Source organism: Cyclospora cayetanensis, unplaced genomic scaffold, assembly GCF_002999335.1.
Source record: "Cyclospora cayetanensis isolate NF1_C8 unplaced genomic scaffold, CcayRef3 CcayRef3_contig_76, whole genome shotgun sequence".
NCBI lineage: Eukaryota > Apicomplexa > Conoidasida > Eucoccidiorida > Eimeriidae > Cyclospora > Cyclospora cayetanensis.
In genome coordinates this window covers 38411-58920 of record NW_020312748.1, presented here as the reverse complement: position 1 = coordinate 58920, position 20510 = coordinate 38411, and the positions used below count along the sequence as shown (strand labels likewise).

Sequence of the window (20510 nt, the reverse complement as noted above, 5' to 3'; positions counted from 1 at the left end):
CAAGCTGCTCAGCATGTAAAAAGCAGAGTTTTTGCGCTTTGACGACGAAGGAGCAAGAGCGCGTCGAAGTTTGTCGCCCTTCCTCTGAGATCAGGGAGCCGCCGGGGGGGGGCCCCTAGCCTCCGTCGAAAGGGCCCTCGCTCGATGTTCATTGGCGTTACTTTCGAGCCTTTAAAGGCATTTGGAGAAGCAAAACAGCGCTTCAGCTATCCCAGAGCATGCCCTTCATTGTTAGCGCGCAGGGGTGGGTATGCGCGGGGGGGAGGGGTGGCGTTGAGGCAGGCGTTCTCGGCCGCCCCCCTCCAGCGGCTTGGCTGCCCCCAAGAACAGCCTTCGCTCATAATTTTTTGGTAGGCTCCTAGCAGCCTTCGCATGCGCCAAGACTGGTGGACCCTGGTTGTTTCCTTTGCGTTCCGTCGGCTCACGAGACAGTGCAGGCCCCCAGAAACCGTGGGTGTATGCGCACGCCACGCGCGGCCATGTGCCCACAACCCCGCGCACACCTTGGTGACCCTTCCCGGAGAAGCAGTACACATGGTCCTTGACTCGCCAAGTCCGCATTCCCATCGAAAAGCTCGAAAAACCCACCCTCCGCTACCCCACCCCCCTACACCACCACCCACTAGCGGGTGCCAGCACGCCAGAGCAACGCTATTGCCGTAACGAACGGAACTGGTTCTTGGGTTCATACCATCAGCCAGGCAGAGGGCGAAAGGGAGGCCCTCCACTGTGTTTTTACGGAGATGAGGACGCAACGCAAAGGTATAAGCGAGAAGAAACAAAAAAAGCCTCTTCCCCTGTCGCCCCCTTTATAAAGCGGGGAGCGCTATCCCGAGCTTCGCATCTTCACCTCAGCACTATCGATGATCCCCGAGAGGATACCCCTCGGCAGGCACCGAGGCCAACACGCCGGGGCAGGAACACACCTAGAGGCCACCTGAGCCGTACGGGGATGCCCCCCCCTTACCCTCGCCCCTCCTCCCATCCTCCCCCTCCCTAACTCCCCAAATATTGCGCGCGAATGGTCCCTGCCAGCGCGGGATTATGCAGGGTTCCCTTAGCCCGCGCCTCGGAAGCGCCAAGGGTGCACTGCTTCTCTCTGTAGGGTGGGAACAGCGATGGCAGTGGCAGACTGCTGCACACTAGAGGAGAAAATAGGTACATATAAATAACTCGTATCAAACCCTTGAGCTGAAACTGCAGCACACAGATACCCTCTGCTGTTTTCGCTGCCGCTGCGCCTCGAGGTGGCCATCCGTTCAACTCCTGCAGTCACAGACATCTCGCACGCAGCGCTTGGTTCTTCCATGCGCCTCCGACTTGCACTAGGAGGCTGAGGCTGTACCCCTTGCTGCTGCCCGGCCGCTCCATGCAGAAACTCGGCCAGCGGTAATATTTCAACCGATTGAACTGGGATTTTTCACTGGCTTGCAATGCACTGGGAGGGAGAGCATTTCACGGGCTCGGCGGGGTGCCACCTGCAGCGCATGCCCCTGTAGGCTTGCATGCCCATGTCAAGCGCACTTGTTCTTTCGGATATAGTCGACCGCCTCCTGAACCGTTGTGATCTTTGTGGCTTCTTCGTCGGGGATGCTGACGCCAAATTTCTCCTCAAACGCCATGACCAGTTCAACGCTGTCCAAACTATCCGCCTCCAAATCCTGCAGGAAACGCGTAAAAGGGAACACAATACGCGCACTGCAAGCGGAAATATTGACACAGAGTGAGAATGCGCGAGCCAGCGACGGCTGGGAAAGTATGTATCGCTCTTTTTCTTTGTATGAATGTAAGAGTTTTGTTTTTTTCTTGGGTCTTTCCCCCCTTTTCTCTTCGTGGGAAATTCCATTCCTCTTTCCAAGGCTGCCTTTGTGATATACATATGTATATATGGATGAATATGCATATATTCATATATATACATATATGTATAAAGATGTGTATATGTATGCGTCCTTGCCCCGGTATCTCGTGCAGTTCCATTCGACTTCAACGGCTACACAATCGGCATCCCGAAGGCGAGCGCCCAGCAAGGGTAATAGAACTGGAGCATCTGTTGTTCCCTGTCTTCCCTTACCTTTATGAAGTGTGACTGTGGAGTTATCTTGCTGATATCTGCCCCTAACTGCTCAGCAACCACCTCCTTCACCTTCTGCACCAGCTCCTCCTCGCCTTCGCCCGCAAATAACATGAACCCCCGTGAGCCATCCGCTGTATTGTTGCGGAACCGGAGGCGTTTTGCCTGAGCCGGAGACGAGGGCTCCTTAGACGAGGCAGTGCTGAGCGGGAGGTTTCCCCCGATCGGGCCGCATGCAGGAGAGCTGGCGGGGCATATGCCGTAACGATAAGAAAAGCGCACCGTAGAGGGGTCCACAAACCCTATGGGCACATGATTCGCAGCAGCAAACACCCGAAGCAGGTAGTTTATGAGGGGAACTCAAAGACAACGTGCGAAAGAGCCGCTCACCAAGCTCCCGCATCGCTCTGAAAGGCCATCGAAAGGCAGTGAGCGAGAAAAAACACCGCAGAGTCTCACTCCACCGTCCTCTCTGAGTTTAGGGGGGAGTGCAGATAGACGCTTGCGCGTGTGCATGTGAGCAAAACGAGCAGTGATAGGCAGCCTATGTCCTAAATGGAGTGCAATGCTGGCCTCGACATGGAAGAACGTGCAGGAGAGCCAAAAGTCGCACATGCTTGTCTTGTGCAAGAGATATACACGAATGGAGAAGCGACGCATACATATTGAGCACTTAGACCTTTCAATCGCGCCTGTTTTTCGGCCCGTATAGCCCTTCCCGCCGACGAACCCCCTTGGGCGACACGCCGCAAGGACTTACGCATGAGAGCGTGCAGGCAGACATATCGACACACAAAGCGTCTTTGCGCAAGACATGGGTGGTGGGTGGCGATCGTCACAGCCGCATATATGCATTAATACATGTACTACAGCGGAGGCAGGGGAGCACACCCCACACTGGGGGGCCGCAGGGGATGGACCGGAGCATGACGCACCCGATTGCACCCCGGCCGACTCACAAAACGGCAATTTAACAGCTCAGAGAGAAAGAAGAGCAGAGACATGCAAAACGAGATCCGTATGGGTCGGGCAGCCGCTGGGGTGGTTTGGTTCCGCCTCACCGTGGCACTGCAGGGCGCAGCAGAGCGCCAAAATGGTGGCTATGGCTCCCCGTGTGCGCGTAATCATTTTAGCAGCCTTAATAAAGCAGTAGAGAAAGGAGAGACAAACAGCCAGGCCCCTGCGAACAGAACAGTGCCTTGGGAAGGGCCCACAAGGAGACAGTCCAGTATGCCGGGGGCGACACCGCAGTGGGTGAGAGACGGGCCGCTCCCTTCCCCCGTCTCAGTCCTGACTGACGAGTCATGTTAAAGCCTCCAACTCGCTTTCTGCGAGTCCCTTCTTCTCCCTCATGCTCAGTTATCATGTCGCGACAACACGCGCTACGGACTGGCACGATCGGTTGCTCTGCCTTGCGCTGCTCCTGTCCGAGGCAGGGGCCGATCCGAGACCTTTTGACGTCTCATATCTCGTTTCATTGCCTGCGCTGCCACCGTCTTGTGTTGGCTTCTCTGGGGTTAAACGCACCCGTCATGAGCGTCTCCTGCCCTCGTGGAGCTCGGGTGTCTTTCCCGTGTAAGTTGGTCCCAGGGAACTCCCCGCCCGGACTTGCCGCTGAGGAAGTAACAGCCGCCTGAGGCAGTTTGACTTGGTTCTTTTTTACAAAAAAGGCCGAGATGTGGAAAAAAAACACTTAGAAAAACGCAACTGAGGCACTAGCGAGACAGGTCATCACCGCTCGCCCCCTAACCACCACTGGAAAGGGAGAGCATGGGTGAAGGCCCTAAGGCAACATGTGAATAAGTGCTATTGCACGGGGTATATGCAATAAGGATAAAAGCGCGCGTCTTGGCTGTCGGTTTCCGGCTGTTCATGCAGTCTGTTTGCTCCAGATCAAGTGCACCCCTATACGCCTCCATGTGGCGACACTTGACCGCAGAGTCGAAAAACCATACTTAATAGAGACCTCTAGTCCCTCCTATGAAGCTTACTTCTTCCCCCGCATGCTCTTCATAGAATTTCCGAAAGGACGGGAGAGGTGCAGCTGGGGGAGAGGAGCTGTTCCCTCTTTGCACTGCAAGCATTCGCAGCTAGCTGCCCATGGTAGCAACCCATGCCGCACACGTAGTACACAACTTGGCATCTTCTTGTTTCAACCCAACAACACTGCTCCACTAAAAATAAGACATATGAGTACGGACCGACAAGCCAAGTGGTCAACTCTTCACTGCTTCTTGGTGGGATAGCATTTGTGCAGTGGCAAGTTCCAGAGTACAGCTAAACCTGCTGGCCTGCTATGCAAACACATGCTGCATTGCCTTATGACGGCCTCTCGCCTCGCCCGCGTTATGTGTCGTCTGATGTAGCTTGTGCTCATCGAGTTTTATCGTACCATCCTGCGGGTCTAAGCATTGGTCAGCCTGCAGACTTCTTCAAAAGCAGCACAAGCCTTCGGCTCAGAGTCCTACAGCGCAACAAAGGCAAACTGACGACTTGACGGGGGCAAGTCCGCATGAATCCTCAGTAGGGGAATTGAATTACCGTCTGAGGGGCTGCGAGCTTGTTTACAGCTCGCCCACGGGAACGCTCCACACAAAAAGTAGGTAACTAGGCTTTTGGAGGGCCTACCGTGGGCGGCACTCAGCTACATCCGAACAGTTTCTCCGCCGTTATTCAAAAGAATATGGGATCCGTGAGAAGCCCCTAGCTGCGAAACATGCACAGCGAGCCCTTGACACGGATTGCTTGCACTGCTGCTGGCGTTTGTTGCAGTACTTCATGCGCGTGTACTACGTATATACATGAATGTGAACTTGGTGGACGAGGGCGCTCTTTGAGCAAGGAGGGCCTCGGCTAGGAACCCTTAACACCATGGCATCTGCTAAATCCGGCTTGTAGAGCTGTCTTAGTGGGTGTGCTTGCTGCTGCAGATTAAGAACCTCATCAGCAGTTCGAGTTTCTGCTGCTGCTACGTGAAAGGCCTGCCTAAATTAGGAGGCAGTTTCAGGAATCCGTGAGCTTTTCCTTTTGTCTTGGCTTCTAAAAGTCGCCAGCAGGGCCCAGAAAAAATCTGGTGGCCTCCCGTGCATTGGATTTTTGCCGCCTTTAGCGGACCTCAAAAGGGAAAATAGCGACAGCAATGCTCCGCGCAGTTTTATGAAACAGACAAGGAAGGGCCCACGAAAGCAGAGTGTTGCAATCGAGCATTTACACCGTCCCACGCCGAGTCCAACAATAGCATGGCCACGATTAAAACAGAGAGCAAACACAAGCCTGTACATCGCTGGCGAGCCAGCTAGTCAGCCGGAACGCCAAGAAAAGACCTAACTATCCAATTATAAGTAACTCGAGTTGACAAAATGTTACCTAGGTCGCCAGATACACACACGACTACCCGAAAAGTTAGCTGGACAGCTACTAGCTTTGGATAGCTACGCGGTCCAGGCGCCCCCTGTGGCGGCGTGGGCAAAAGCCTCGATGTGTCGCTCAAGTGCAGCCTCTGCGTCTTCCTGGAGGCTCTGCCCTGCGTCTCTGCAGGAAGCTGCCAATTTCAAGAAGTACTCCTGTACGTGGGAGGATCCCCAAAATCCAGTGAGCCCGCCTTCGCCCCTACTGCTGAACACCCCCCTAAATACACCGCAGAAGACAGATCTCGCTGCAACGCAGCCTTGCTGCCACTCCTCTCGGCCTGCCGTGACAATGAGCAGCACCAGCAATAGCAGCATCACCAGGACCAGCGCCAACAGCCTCTGTCCCCATTGTTTTGTTGTGCTGCTGCGGCTTCTCGCGTTCTTCCGCTCATGAGCAACGGACGCCTTGAGGGGCAAGTTGAGGGCTCCGCCTGTGCTGCTGTTGGTGCTGCTGCTGCCGCTGCTGCTGCTGCTGGCACCGCATTTGTTGCCGCTGTCAGCAGCAGCGGCAGCAGGAGGACAAGGCGTCGCGTCGGCTGGTGGGCATTCGTCACTGCATGATGCGCTGTTGCATGAGGCCAGTGCCTCGGCGATCTCTTCGTGTAAAGACTTCTGCTGCAGCAGCTGGGCTATCCGCCGTCGTTGTTGGCTCTGGGGTTGCTCTTCATGCAGTGACTGAAGGTGTGCAGAACAGAACCCTCCAGTCGATCCTGGCGCGGAGATTCTCTCGCAAGATAGCAGAGGGCTGGAGCCACCCCGCGACGCTGATAGGGTAGGGCACCCCTCTCCTACTGGTGCTGAGTCTGCGCCAGCAGCCGCTGCACTTCCTCCTAAAGCGGCGAGGGTATGCCGACGCAGTGGATGCAAACTGATGGTTGTGGGCTTCTTGCCGCCGCTGCCCCCTCTCCGCCACACATCTGCGTTCTGGACCCTCTTGTTGCTGCTGCTCCTGCTACAGCTGTTGCTTGCACTCAAGCTACGAGCCACAGGGAGAGCAGGACTGTTGCTGCTTTTGCTGTTGTTGTCGCGAGGGCTGCTTCCGTTGGTGGTTCGCAGGAGTGTACGCAGGGTCGAAACCTCGACTCGCAATCTGTTCGCATTCACACAGCATACTCCATACACTAGTGCCGAACTGCAGCAGCTCCCGAAAAAAGTCGTTTTTGCCGGTAGAACAGATATACCTACCGAGAAACAGATGTAGATCTCCATATATAAACATCTATGGATACATATACGTACATATATACATACATATATGCATACATATACATACATATGTGTTCGCTTAGCTTCAAATCCGGCTATAGGTGGTGCTGTCTCGTCTGTGGAACTGTCTGCCCACGCGCAGTAAGGAGCCTTGCAGTTAGTAACTTTGCAGCTGTTACCACAGATCCCTACAGACGCCTCCTGAGGATTTGGAAGGCCCTACCTGCTGTTCTCCTCCAAGCATTCGTCAAGTCTTCTGTTAAGCTCAGCAGCCTCCTCCATCAGCCTCTGCGAAACCAAATTCCCCGACTCCTCAGGAAGCGGCGAGGTGGTCCTCGTTGCCTGCAGCACCTCAAAAGAGCAGCCGCAGCAGCCTCAAGGCGGTCCAGTTGAGAAGGCATTGCAGCCTTTACTCCTAAAATCCTCTCGTTCTCTCTGTCTGTCTCTCTTTGTCTCTCTCTCTGTCTGTCTGTATCTCTGTCTGTCTGTATCTCTCTGTCTGTCTGTATCTCTCTCTCTCTCTCTCTCTCTCTCTCTCTCTCTCTGCAAGTGCCAGTACTTTCTGTGGTACCCGTGAGGCGAGAAGAGCCTAATGTGCATGCAGTAGGCTCTTAACCAAACCTTAAACTCTAGGCAACACCGCCCACCTCCTCGGCCACAAGTTGCGGCTCTCGAGCTTGCTGCTCTACAGATTCCAGCTGGAGCTGTTGCACCGTCTGAGGAGAGAAGAGAAGCAGACACCCTCACTGACACCCACATAGACGAACGCACGCCGAAACCAAGAGCAGCAGCAGCAGCTCGCACTGCAAAACAGGCACTGCTGCTGCTGCCGCCGCTGCTGCTGTACTAACTGCAGCAGCGCTGGGCGTAAAGACGGCTGCCCCCCATCGTACCTCTTCGAGGCTTGCGATACGTCTGCTTTGGGCATTGAGGCGCAACCCCCACTGTTGCGCATTCGAATGCATCTGCATGCAGCAAGCACAGCTCCACAATGCACAACGCTCCATCAAGGGCCGCTGCTGGCGTTGCTCGTTTTGCTGCCAGTCTGTTTCCTGTCGCTAAGGCAGTTGCAAAGCACGTACCTGTTCGCGTGTCTGTTGCAGCAAGTCCTCCCGTTGCTGCAACAGGCGTCCAGTCAGATATAACAGAGAGAGCTGAAAGTCGACCATGACGGCAAACTCCGCCGCTCTGCTGCTGCGGGAGAAAGGGGTCGAGAATGCCCCTCCCTCCAAGGGCCCCCCTCCTGGGCATCCTTGATGGAATGCCGCATGTACTGTTTCACACGTAGACACACGTAGACATGTATATACACACATATGCACACATGTACACACATATACAGATATATACACATATATACACATATACACACATACATACACACATATACACATATATACACACATATACACATATATACACATATATACACACATATTTACACATGTACACACATATACACATGCATACACACACACACATTCAACATAAAGAGACAAAAAACCCTCAGGACGGCCCTTGGGGGAGCTCAGACTCCCATGGGAAGCTCGAAATTACACAACAGCAGCAGCAGACTGCACAAAATCGGAGGCGGTCTTTGGCGTGAGAGAGCATCTGTGGCCGTTTTCACAGAACACGAACGTGAAGTGGCAGTGCGATGCACGAAGAGGGGCCTTACTTGCAGCAAACGCCTTTCGCTTGCACTCCGTAACGAATGCCTTGAAGTTGCTGCTGTCGAAGGCATATTCCCAGCTGCGCATAGGGTCTGCTGCTGCTTCTGCTGCTGCTTCTGCTGAGCTTCCAAAGTAGTCATGCTGGTGCAGCAGCAGCTGCGCAAAAGCTACCGCTCCAGGTGCTAGCCAGGCCAGCTGCTGCTTTTCCTGCTGCTGCTTCCGCGAAGAGCGGTGAGGCACTGGTTGCAGCAGCGCATTCGAACGGCAGAAAGAAGGGCCAAGGAGCCGGGGGTTAAGAAACTCAGGCAGCAAGGGATCGACTACGCCTTCAGCGTCCTCCTGCTGCATCGCAAGGCTCTCCAAGAGACTGCCTTCTTGCTGAGCGTGATGCTCGCTGCTCTCAGATTTCAGGTTGCCACCATCTGTGGGCAGCAAGGGCGAGAGAAACTGCGGGGGGAGAGCAGCTGTCGGCAGTGGAGAATCCGTCGACACGCCGTTGCTGGTGGCAATTGTGGTAGATGTGGGTGCAGTTGTGGTTGTGGGGGTGTAGCTGGGCAGGGCCTCTCGAACGCCAGCAGCCACTCTACGAATATCCTCGAAGGCAGCGGCAGCAGCAGCAGCAGAAGCAGCAACAGTCATTGCTCCCGCCGACTTTCCGTGGGCTGAAGTTGCAGCGAAACAACGGCTTGTGCTGTTGCTAATGCCGGCGACTCCGCAAGTGAACGCATGCACTGGGCTTTTGCTGTGCTTTTTAGCCTTCTTGTCAGCCTTGTTAGCCTTGCTGTTGCTCGGAGTGCTGCTGTTGCTGGCGCTGCAGAAGGAAGAAGGCGTGGGGACTGCAGTATCCGCCGTCTCTACAGTAGCTGCTGCAGGATCCAGGGGGGGGGGCCCCTGGTAGGCTCCGCATTTCTCTGCCTGATGCGCCATCCGAGGGGCCCCCCGTAGGCAAAGGTGAAGGTGGCTTCGGCTTCTTGACGCTGCGAACGCCTTCCCCTCGTCTGACACTGCTGCAACAACTCTGCGCACAGCATGTGGTGCTGCTGCCTGCCGCTGTGGTTGCTGCTCCTTTCAAGGTTGCTTTCTTCTCCTCCTCCTGCTCCTAGGGCAGCGGCAAGTGCCGCAGGAGCAACACAGCCAGCCTTCTGGAGCTGCGGTTTGGAGACTCTGCTACAAGCGCAAGCCGCTATTGTGTTCCTAGCAATCGGACCAAAGCAATAAAGGCGCTCTTAGCCGAGGTGCCCGATTTTCCACCGTGCAGGGGGGGCTGGATGGTGCTTTTGCACTTTGGTTGAGAATGGTTCTCTTGCGCAAAGTGGCGAGCTAAGCCCTGTTGATGTGGCTATTTTAGCCAGAGAGTCGCAATTTAGTAACCGGGAGACTCTCAAAGAAGCGTTGTCGCAATGTATGTCATGGATTGAATGGTGGAGCAGGGGCCCCTGCAGTGTTGGGAGGGGGCCCCCAGCGGCAGCAGAGGAGCCATGATGCTCCGGCTGCAGTTGTTGCACCGCCGATGACCCCTTTGTTCTTTCCTTGACTTTATCCCGAGAGTATATATATGCCTGCTATGCCAACAGCGGCGGCTCTGCACTGTTTTGCCCTTCATAATTGCTCTGTTGCACCTGCTCCACCGTGTCGTTGCTGCACCCTTCACGGACCCTTCATCGGTTGCAAACTGATTCCTCGCTCGTAATCCTCTACTGCCCGCCTTTATTTGTTGCAACAGTGGCTGCTGCTGCTCTTGTGCTGTTGCCGCTTTGGCCTGCCGGATGCTGCAAGTCGAGGGCAGCTCAACAGGGGCAAGGCGTTTGTCTGCACCAGGAGTCTTGGCTGCAGCCTTGTGTGCCCTCTTAAAGCAAAGGCTGCGCTGCGCTGGCGCCTTCTGTTCTGGCTACAGCCCCAGAGCTACACCTGCAGCGTGTGCATCAAAAATCGTGCCGCGAAAGAGCTGCTTTAAGAGCCGTCTGGTAGCTGTAACAGCAGCAATTGCAGCTCATTGCGCTGCTGAGAAAGCTTTTTAGCCTCTTTAGCGGCGAAAGCAGCAGCGAGAGGATGCCTGGCGTTTTCGAGCACGGCACGGAGCTTCCGGATTTATACCCGGCTGTGGGGGGTGCCTTGTTTGGGGGGTTGGCATCGTTGGTGGTAGCCCAGGTGTTATTAGAGGCCACCTTGTCTCCGTTCGTTGCAGGCTGTGTTGCGTTGCTGCTGCTCTTCGCCTCCTTCCTGTACTTGCAGAGGGCCCTCACCATTTCTGCAATCCCTCCGCCAGCTCTTCCGGGGGCTGAAGACGAAGAGGCTGACGCCTTCGCGCAGCAAGAAACAGGCTACAGCGGTGGTTTACGCTTGCCTGAATCGCTGTGCTATCAGTCCCAGCAAAGGGCCAAGAAAGCTCTCGTCGGATTGGCGGTCCTCTGTTGCGCAGGGGGAGTTTGCTCTCTGCTGGTTCCCTTCTCGAGGCGGCACATTGGCATATTCAAGGGCCCCTTGTATGCGACTCTGGGAACTGCGCTCTGCCTCGTGCTGCTACTCGCTCTCGGAGACCTCCTCAATCTGTACTCCGAATACAAGCAGCCCAGCGGCACCAATGCGAGCGTCGGCGGCGCTTCCTTGCAGAAGGGAAGAGATCGCTTACGCCGCGTCTTGATCGCAGCTGGATCTTCCTCAATACCCGAAGAGTATTCCGCCCAACTGGTGACTGTTTTCTGTGGAACCATGGCACTGGGTGCCGCGTTTGGCTACTTCTTCGCGCTATTTGACGCTGGCGACCCCTCCTCGAGCATTTATCTCGTGCGCTACAGATTCGGATGCGTGCCCTTTGCCGTATTCATCTCTGCGTTGCTGGGGATTGCAGTGAATCGCACGGGGTCTGCAGAAGGGAGCGATCCTGCGAGCACGACGGCTGCAGAAGCGTGCGATTTTTCGGCAGCAGGAGCAGACGAACTGCCGAACAACCACGAGCCCAGGCGGCTGAGGCAGCCGACGGCAACCCCTGAGGATGACGGCGTGCAACGCCAACAGCCGCAACGACAGAGCAGCCAGGCTGCGTTTCTCGATGACTTCGCAGAAGGCGAGTCGCTAGAGTTCCTGTGAAGTGAAAACGCTCCTCGGCCGTTGGGGTACTTGAGCGGCTTGTTTCCATCGGCTGGCTATTCGGCTTTTTACCGTCAATGTGGTAGCTGCCTGGAGGAAGAAAACCCCTAGATAGCCATGCTACCGAGCGCACCTACGCGCTGCGAGTGAAGCACATTGCGGTGTCAAGCGCTAACACGGAAATCAACCAGCCTGGGGCACAAGAAGCCTGCTTTAAGAGTTGCCCAAGGCATTCTTTATGTAAGGATTAGGTAGGGGCTTTACCAAGCAACGACGGCTGGAGGCGTCGTTAAGGAAGAAGAGGTCCTCTTGTTCTCGCTCTCCCCATCTTTCCCAGCAGCACCCCACCCGGCCGGATATTGGCTGTAAAACTGCAACATGCAACCCTTTGGTTTTTGTTTCATGTGTTGCTTTCTGCCGGCTCCTCAAAGTGGACCCCATGCGTCGCTGCATCCGCCGCAGCCTTGATCTCCAATTTGATATCCACGTTTTTGAGAAGCCGTGCGACTGTGGCTCTCTATTTCGCCGTTCCGGTCGTCTTCTCCTAGCATCACGACCCTCCGTGTTTTTTACACCCTTCTCTCTGTGCCTTTATTTTTATGTTCGCCTGTACACTCCCAGACGGAAGCTCATTCAGTTTGCTGCGTTTCTCTAAGCGGCGCCGTTCGTACCCTTTTCTACCCAGTAAAAGGCAACCACTGAGCCACCATCCCTTGTCAGCCTCCCCACGACCCCAGGGGAGCCTTCCGGATGGCGGTGTGCCCTTGCAACAAGGCATGTGCTGCCCCAGTGTAGGATAAATTCCACTTTGCTTAGTAGAGCGACTTCTTTATGTTAGATTGAGAACATATTGACTGCCGAGTGTGCATTGAGAGAGGAACTTGTGGCAGAGTGAAGAGCAACTCACGTTGCTGCTAAAACCAGACCAGTGGAGTGTGCATGCGCATTGCTTGGGGCTCAGAATCCCTAGGGAAAGAAGGCAAGAGGACACGCATGGCGAAAGCCAAGCATCCCAATATGCGGTAGAGTACTTACAAACGCAGACAACTTAGACGGCACTGCAGTGTTCAGCCCTAGTGCCAATCCACCACCCAGCGAGCGGAGCGATTTCGCAAGCTGACTCCAGGGCACTGTACTTGTTGGAGCAGTGATTGCGCAGCTGCCTACCCTCTGTAGAAAGTGAGCTCCAGGTGCCTTGTGCGCCTGGAACCTGCAGACGCAGATTTTTTCGCCCTTTCTTGCTTATTGTACGCATATAGGGGCAACACGTTGAGGCCCGGCTTTTTCTGTCTCTCGCCGGGGGGAACTTGATAGTCTCCGGCTGGTCGTAAGTATGTCGATTTTAACCAAAAGCTTTCAAAGGATTATATTCCATGTTGCATTTCATTGCGCGGCCCCTTCCGTGTGCTGCGGAGTCCTTCGGCAACTTCTTTGTTCACCAGTGTTAGGGCATGAAGATAATCACTTCCCCATTGATGCCGCAGCTGTGAGAGTACATGAGTCGGTCACTGCCCTTGCCACTGCCTTCCTCCCCCTTAGGCAGCCCGATTCGTTTTGCGCATGTTTAGTGCTTCATCTAGGGGCATCTTGGTAGGTCCACTAGTCCCCTCCCCAATACCAGGACCTAATAGATCTTTCTGTTTCGCTTCCAAAAAACTCTCTAGTCCCCCGTGGTCTTTACTTCGAAGATTCCGGAACTAGAGGAAGGCGCCAACTGGCGAGCGCGTAGCCGCACCCTGTGAGCACTCGCACTCGGCTGCACGCAGCAACTTTGCGGAGACGCACTGGTCATTCTTTTGGCACTGAGCTTAATCTATTGCTTAGCAACCCATAAAATACACAATCAGCCAGAGTAATTATTTAATTTCTAGAAACCTCTCATTTTCTTTTAGGTAGCATAGTAGGAAGTGCCCATGCACAGCTCGCCACGCTCCAACAAGGCCTAACTGTCAGGCTCTTCTCACTGCCAAGTGCAAAGGCCAGCAGAACTTGGCTTGAGGTGGATTGTAGGGTCTTTTGTGGATAGAAAGCAGCGATTAGCATGTTTATGGCGGATTTTATCTAGGTAGCCCTGGCTTTGGGACGCCGTGTTCGGTGTATGCACACTTCACACATTTCGTTGCGATATACCTCTGAGGGTGCTGAGTTGTAGAAAGCAGCTTCAGTTTGCCTGTAGCGTTCTTTACTCCCTCTTCCGCTCTTTGATGCCTCAACCATAGACTTCAAATAACTCTCACACCACGCGTGGCAATCTCGATGATATTTTCTTTCGGATCTGCAGACACCACGACTTGATCGCGATGTCCTGCAACCGCTGCGTGCCTAGTTGCCACACGGGACTCCGACTCTATGTATCCAACATACCTTGTGAAACGGTGTATGAAGAGCTCAACGGACAGGTATAGCAGCCTGAATACCTTGTAGATAATCACGAGGAACTCAGCAGACGCATCCTCAGGATAACCCAGACGTTTAGCCGTCTGGGGTCATTGGGTGTGGAACACGATAGCTTGAAGCCAAAATACCATTAAGAGCCGGAATCAAATTGAGTGCATGCGTTCAAGGGAACAGAACACAAAATGTTGGTACTGCAACTACGTGTATCACTGTGGTACACAAGTTCAGGTTCTAGGTTGGCGAAACCCAAGACGGACATAAAGTTAGAGTACCATCGGTTATATTAGCACGTAGCTGTATAGAGTTGGATATATGGCTTAAATTTCGGAGCAGAGCCTAACGCCGTGCACAAGGACTTTGGAAATATTGGCCACACTTCTGCGATAACCGTACCCGGGATATATGTTAGGAGATGTTACGAGTCAAAGGCACTCCGCTGTGCGAATGGTCAAGCACGAGCATTAACAAACCAAATAGAAGCAAAAGAGGGTACCAATCACTCATTAACACACGAAAAGACAAGCTCGAACTCCGGTCCTAAATCTCTTCAGGGGTCCGCCGTGCAGCACTTCTCGAGAAATCACATGCAAATCACTTTCATTCTCCTCCCATTTTGACAGCCAGTCACTATCTGACGTTATGAACAATTCAAGTTTCATCATCTACCTCATGGAGGCGTTCCCAGACGCAAAGACACCTCGTAAAATGCAGTCGCCTCCTTCCCTGGCTAGCGTCCAGCGCGTTTTGCATGCGGCCCCAAATGGCAGTTTCTCATTATATTAGCATTACACCCTTTCCTTCATGTCTTTAGTGAAAATATCCGGTTGTTTTGACTCAGGTAAGATGACAGAGAGCCGTATTTAGATTCCAAACTAGTGGTTAATCAGCCCCTCGCTCTCCTGTCGTCATCGTCTGGCTCGCCGGGATGAGGAAAGAACCCGTTAAGCGCATCTCTTTCGTGTGCTTCCCTGTTTACACAGCTTCTGTTCCTTGTGCAACTGAAGCCGCCCACGTGCAGCAGAGATATACGCATGAGCGGACAGGTTCACCCGTCTCAGCCTTCATGATTCCGTTAGCCCCGTAGGTATCCTTCATTTGCCAGTGTTGTATACTCTGTCTGTTTCTCAGAGGTGGAGGCCTGCGCGGATAGCCTAGACGCGCATGTGCATCATCTGAACACCGAGAGTCCGCACAGAGACGACTGATACAGCACTTGCTATGCCCTAGCCAGGCGAGACAGTAGGGGGACTGACAACGCCACCTCCTTCAGACCAGGCAAACGAGAAGGGCTGTACAGGCTGGAAAAGCGTGAAAGAGAGGGATAACGGCAAGCAGAGGCCAACCGAAGGGGAGGGCTTTCCTCCCGTTTCTTTGGCTAGCACGCCTTGGTTCAAAAAGTGCCTGTCCGCCAGTGATAGCTCTCCCCTCTCCTCGTCTTCCTTCATGTTTTCGTCTGGCTTGCGCTGCTTTTAGCCCACCTGGCGCAGCTCCAGTGCCCTTCTGCCCGAGGCCCCTAGGGCATCCTGCAAATTTCTCCCCGCTGCCTGAGCTCTGGCGAGCTGCAGCTGCGTTGCATTGTCGCTGTGCAATGGCAGTCTTCGAGAAGAAGGACAAAAGGCACCCTTCGCCTCCTTCGCATGGCGGCGTGAAGGGCCCCTCGAGTTCCTTCATTTGCGCTGAGGGGCCCCACGTCCCCCTGGACGCTCCCGAGTCGCTGGGAGCCTCGCCTCTTCCCAAGAGCCTCAAAGAGGGCGACAATAACAGCGACACTCCACGCACCGCGCAGGCGGCTTCTCCGCAGCCAGACAGACGCTCTGTGCCAGCGCAGGAGGGCCCCTTTCCAGACTCGACAGGTGCCTGTGGGAACCCCGCCCCGCCGAATACACCCAGTCTTGCAGCAGCTCGTTCTGAGTGCTCCTCTGGATCTGCGTCTCGGCAGGAAAAAGGGCAGCGCAGCGGCTCCTCGCGCTCGCTCGGCTGGCGTGAAGCCTCCTCGACAAGGCCCCTCGGCTCTGGCTGGACCTTAGCTGCTTCCCCTGGCTGCTGCCCAGTCACTCCGAGTTCCCCCGGAGGCAGCCTCCCTGGGCAAAACGGGGGATCTGTGCTGCTGCCTTTGAGCGATCCCGAGCTTGAAGAAGCGCCAAAAACCTTCGATCCCTCTACGCGCTGCTGCAGCCCCCCCTGCCACGGATCCAACTGCCCCTCCGCAGGCTGCTCCCCCGACGCAAAATACCTTGTAGATCTTCTGCATGCGGCCGAGGAGACCGCAACAAGCCCCAGAGACTTCCTCTCGCCTCGGAGCCCTTCAAACAACACAGCGCACCAGCAGCAGCACCACAGCCACCAGCAGTCACCGCAACACGTTCATCTGGATCAGGCCCCCCCATCGCCTGTGCAGGTGCCTCCGAGGATCCCAGCAGCAGGTGCTGCTGCTGCTGCTACTACTGCTGCTGGTGCTGCAATGCGGATCAGCACCAACAGCATGACTCCTGGCAGTGATGGCAGTCCTCCTTGGGCACAGCGTCGAACTCCCGGAGAAGAAGGCTCACGCAACACGGCATGCACGCCTTCTGCGGCAACCTCCGCTGCTCCTGCCGAGCAAGCGATGACGCGGCATCACGATCAGAAGCAGAAAAACCCCCCACCGACCGAACAGGAAGAGGCGCCTGCTTCACCTCCAGACCACGGCGGAATCGCCGACAACAAGGCACGCGCAGTAGGCGAAGCAGAAAAATGCGACTCAAGGGGTGCCCAGGAGGCCCCCCGCGAACCAGACAAGACAGAACACCTTGCAAGCCCAGAAGAAGGGGCCCCTGGATCCTTTCAGACGGCTCCGCAGCGGTCATCACTGGGAGCGACAGGGGCCCCTGATCTGGGTAGCCCTCCCTATAGCTTTCCCAGAGGCGCTCTTAGCAACAACTCCAGGGAGGAAAGCCTTCAAGTTGGTGTTGCTGCAATCCGGTGCGGGCCGGAGCACGAGATCGTCTCGGCTCAGCAGCCAGAAGATCAAACTCCAGAAACAGAGCAACGCACTCCGAAATATGAGGAACTCGATTTTCAGGAGGTGCAGGCTTCTTTACTGAGGAGGCCCCTGGTGGATGGTCAGGCAGGGGGGCCCTCAACTGTAGGGCTAGACCCCTGGGAAGTGTCTTACGAACAGTTTGCACGGTGAGCTCTGCCTCTTTTATTTTTCTCTCGCTGCCACGGCATCGTAGACCGTCCTGCAGGCTTTTCGCGGGCTTACTGGTCTGAGTCTCGTGTAAAGTGCTTCTGTAGAGCTTCTTGGAGGCTTTCTGCAGAGCTCAATAGAGCTTCCTCGGGGGGCCTCTCGAGGAAGAACTTGGGGAGCTGCTGCTATTTGCTTTCTCGCCCTTCTATTACTTGGCGCTGATCAGACGCCCGCTGCTGCTACACCCGTCTGCAGACGCCGCTGAAGGGAGGACTGCTTTCCAGCCATTCGTACGGTGTTTGGATAGTGTGCGTTGTTGTTTCAGAGCTCGAGTGCTGAGCAAGAGGAGGGCAGCAGCTCAAACCTTTGTGAAAGGGTGCTGTGAGTCTCCCACGGCAGGCGGAGCGAACGCAGCGCTCTCCCTCCACAGCTTTGGAGCCTCCTCTCCTCCACATAGCCCCTCCTCCGCGGATGCGCCTGCTGGCTACGCAGCGATCCCTTCAACAGGAGCTACGAAGGAGGAAGAAACTGCGAGCAACAAAGTGTGGGATCAGGAGGGCCAAGAGCTTCTGTCGTCTAGCATGTCCACCGGCTTAGAACTTCAGGTGCCCCCTCCAGAGAACGGCGCTGACTGGAGCTGCGCTTTGGGCGTTGAAGGTCGCGCGATCCTTCCAAAAGGCCACGATCTAGTGACTTATGTGCAGTCGGAGGGAGGGGCTAGGAAGGAGCAGCACGTGCTCTTTAACAGAGAGGCTTCCCTCCTTGATCAAGGCAACAGGTGTTTCACAGATATGTTCGAGTTTATCAGATGGGTGCATGCGGAGGGGGGGGCGCCCTTTCCTCTGGAATCCCTGACCTCTCCAGACAGAAGCAACTCGCGAGGCAAGGAGGCCCGTGAAAAAGCCTCAGACACAGAAGCGGCGAGACGCACTGCTGTAAAAGAGGCGTTGCATGAAGATTTTGCCTTCGACCCGGATGCGCCTCCAGGAGAAGGTCTCCTCATTGAGGACTTGGAATTCCCCGCACGCGGAGCAGGGGAAGCCTGGAAGGACGCAGATCTTCTGGGGGGAGCAGCGGCGCACGTGCAAGGTTTCCAAAAACACAGGGAGCTTTCCACGGGGTGTACAAAGGGCGTAGCTAGCGAAACAGGTGGCTGGCCCACTGCTCCGCAGACCTCGAGCGGTGCGGACGAGGAGGGACAGGAAGGAGAGGCTTCCACGTGGTGGAATGCTGGGGAGGATGCCTTCTGAAACGGTGATTTGATGAACGCGAACGCAGGCATCCTCTGAAGGGAGGCCGGCTCGCTCCAGAGGATGCCCATACGCCTTTGTTTGTGTCAGCGAGAAAACGTGAATCCCACAAATAGCACCTAGGGTCAGGCTGTCTCCTCCACAGCTGCCACCGAAGATTGGGCCTTTCCAGCACCCCGGCCGCAGCTAGGGCTGTCAGGTGGGCCAGGCTCCTTCTCCCACCGTCCGCCACTACAAGGGGCCTCCTTTCACAGCTGCCAATGGATTCCATGATTCCAGGGGGCTTTGTAGTCGCTAGGGGGGGAGTCTGAGGCGATAAAAAGGAAGAGCAGGTGGCCTGCCGCGTATGAGGGGAGTGAAACGAGAGAAACGGAAGGAAAGCGACCCAAAATATAGGGGACACAGGAGACCACGCATAGAGCAACTGTTATACTCTGCAGATTTATAGACCCCAGCGCTTCTCTGCCTGCCCCAAATAGGGGGCCGAGAGCCTCCAAAATTACCTGATTCCTCATACAGGGGGGAACTGTCGCGTCATGCACTTTCTGGTGCTGGTGTCCTCGCTCGTAGAACCACATAAGGAAATCATGGCTGTCAGTGGCTCTTGAAATGGAAGTGCTTAGGGGAACTGTGTGGGAGTCAGCGTACACTGGGCAGAGGGGGCACCATGGGGAAAGGGGTACCAGGAGTCAAGCCCACGTAATGCAGCGTGCTGGGTCCCTCTGGCCATTTTCCCCTTGTGATTGGTCTTATAGCGCTTCTCCGGAGTGCGCTTTGCTGTGTCGCCGCTGCCTCCGCCTTTCAGGAGAGAAAATGACAACAATGGGTTGGGAGCACTGGGACTTCCTGCAGTGACTGCGCTTCTATCAAGCTGCCAAAGCATTCCTGAATTCAGTTTACTTCCCCTGCCCCGTTATAGCTGCATACACTCCGATACCCTAACAAGTGCAAACCGCACACAAAATGGAGCATCACTACGAAAGCGCTTTGGAATGTTGATTAACGTCTGCCTTTAGATAATCCTCCTTTTGCCATTGCCCTTCTTTAGGGTGCCATAAAGTCAACCATTTGCAAAGTGTCCTTATGTGCTCAAAAAATAAGCCATGGGTGCCAAGGATACGAGGTACTTTGGATCTTTTTTCATTTGGTGGCGCTGTGTGTGGTGGAAACAATTAGAATTCCGAGTTTTCAGTGTGCAGGTGGCTAGAGGCTTCCCAAACTGGAGTCGATCGTAGCACGATGAAGGCGCAGCCTGGTGTTAGCCAAAAGGATGGTTTTGCGGATGCAGCGTAAAGGCTAGGCACCTTTGGCTGCATCTCATACTTGAAGCGAATTAGCCGGGAAATCCCAAACGTAACAGGTGCTGACTTTACGGTGTGGCCTATAGAGTGTAGCTGCTTTGCATGAAAGAATATTTTGTATGCCTTGCAAGGCGAAAGTCTTCTCGTTGCGCTAGATCTAGCGCTTCTCTAAGCAGTCCTGTGCATGCTGCATATTATTTGTACAGCCACTTCAAGCCCCTGGATAGTGCTGGCTCGTTATGCTATGGCGTACACTCAATTATCAGTCTGGATGGAGTAAGAAGCAAGCGTCCAGGAAGCGTGCACCAAAATGGCCAGCTGAAGCTCCCTGCATGGAATCTCCGCAACCACAGGGGCATTTATCAATCGATCGGTATATCGAGAAATATGGACCTTTGGTTTTTAAAAGCGACAACGTAGAAAAACAATTGCTTTACCAGTAGCTTGTTACGGGTCTATAAGGTAGCAAATCAGGTGGTCTCAACTATCAGCGGCTCAGCCTTTAAGCAGTTGACAGGTGAGGCATTGTCACAAACGGTGGACTACTTGAGATCCCAGGAGCGAATATGCTCAGCTTTTGCATCTTTGGCTGAAAAAGAACAGCCAAGTTTCAATTTGTAATTTATGGGTGTCGGGGCTGCATTAAATGGCCTTAGGCCACAGTCCAAGGTAAATGAAGAAAATACACAGGCAACTCAGGGTCCTAAGCAGTACGGGACAGCCCCCCCAAAACACTTTCCTTTGCTGTGGGAGACTGGGTTGTATAAATAGGAACTGCAGGCGCACGCAAAAAGTCAAAGACTTTGAACAACGGGACTAGGGACAGCGCAAACAGGCTGTTTAGTAAGCAGAGAAGGCACATCCGAAGTATGTCAAGTCCTCCACACGGGCTGTGCCGCAGCGTCGAGTGCTATGGAGGATAGAGCCGGAGTCTGGGTCCCAC

At 54.8% G+C, this 20510-nt stretch overlaps 2 protein-coding genes across 2 annotated transcripts; both read right to left on the bottom strand.

Annotated features, from left to right (window-relative positions):
• Positions 1-1514: 1514 nt before the first annotated feature.
• On the bottom strand, positions 1515-2838 carry LOC34621361 (acyl carrier protein 4, chloroplastic). Its single transcript, XM_026335657.1, has 3 exons — positions 2664-2838; positions 2075-2433; positions 1515-1661 (listed from the first exon to the last, which is right to left on the bottom strand). The coding sequence occupies exons 1-3, from the start codon at positions 2836-2838 to the stop codon at positions 1515-1517; spliced, it is 681 nt and encodes a 226-aa protein (XP_026191442.1).
• A 2667-nt stretch (positions 2839-5505) lies between these two features.
• LOC34624496 lies at positions 5506-9290 on the bottom strand. Its single transcript, XM_026335656.1, is given in 8 exon segments — positions 5506-5865; positions 5986-6520; positions 6758-6862; positions 7042-7129; positions 7338-7436; positions 7584-7751; positions 7754-7963; positions 8369-9290. Coding segments are annotated over 8 exon segments (2487 nt in total).
• Positions 9291-20510: the final 11220 nt, after the last annotated feature.

Excerpts from the sequence above, each read along its gene's own strand:
- LOC34621361 (XM_026335657.1), bottom strand. The coding sequence starts at position 2,838 with ATGCGTAAGTCCTTGCGGCGTGTCGCCCAAGGGGGTTCGTCGGCGGGA. Across the intron at positions 2,434-2,663 it reads GACTTTTGGCTCTCCTGCAC|TTCCCCTCATAAACTACCTG; the intron begins GTTCTTCCATGT and ends GTTGTCTTTGAG. Across the intron at positions 1,662-2,074 it reads CACAGTCACACTTCATAAAG|GATTTGGAGGCGGATAGTTT; the intron begins GTAAGGGAAGAC and ends CGTTTCCTGCAG.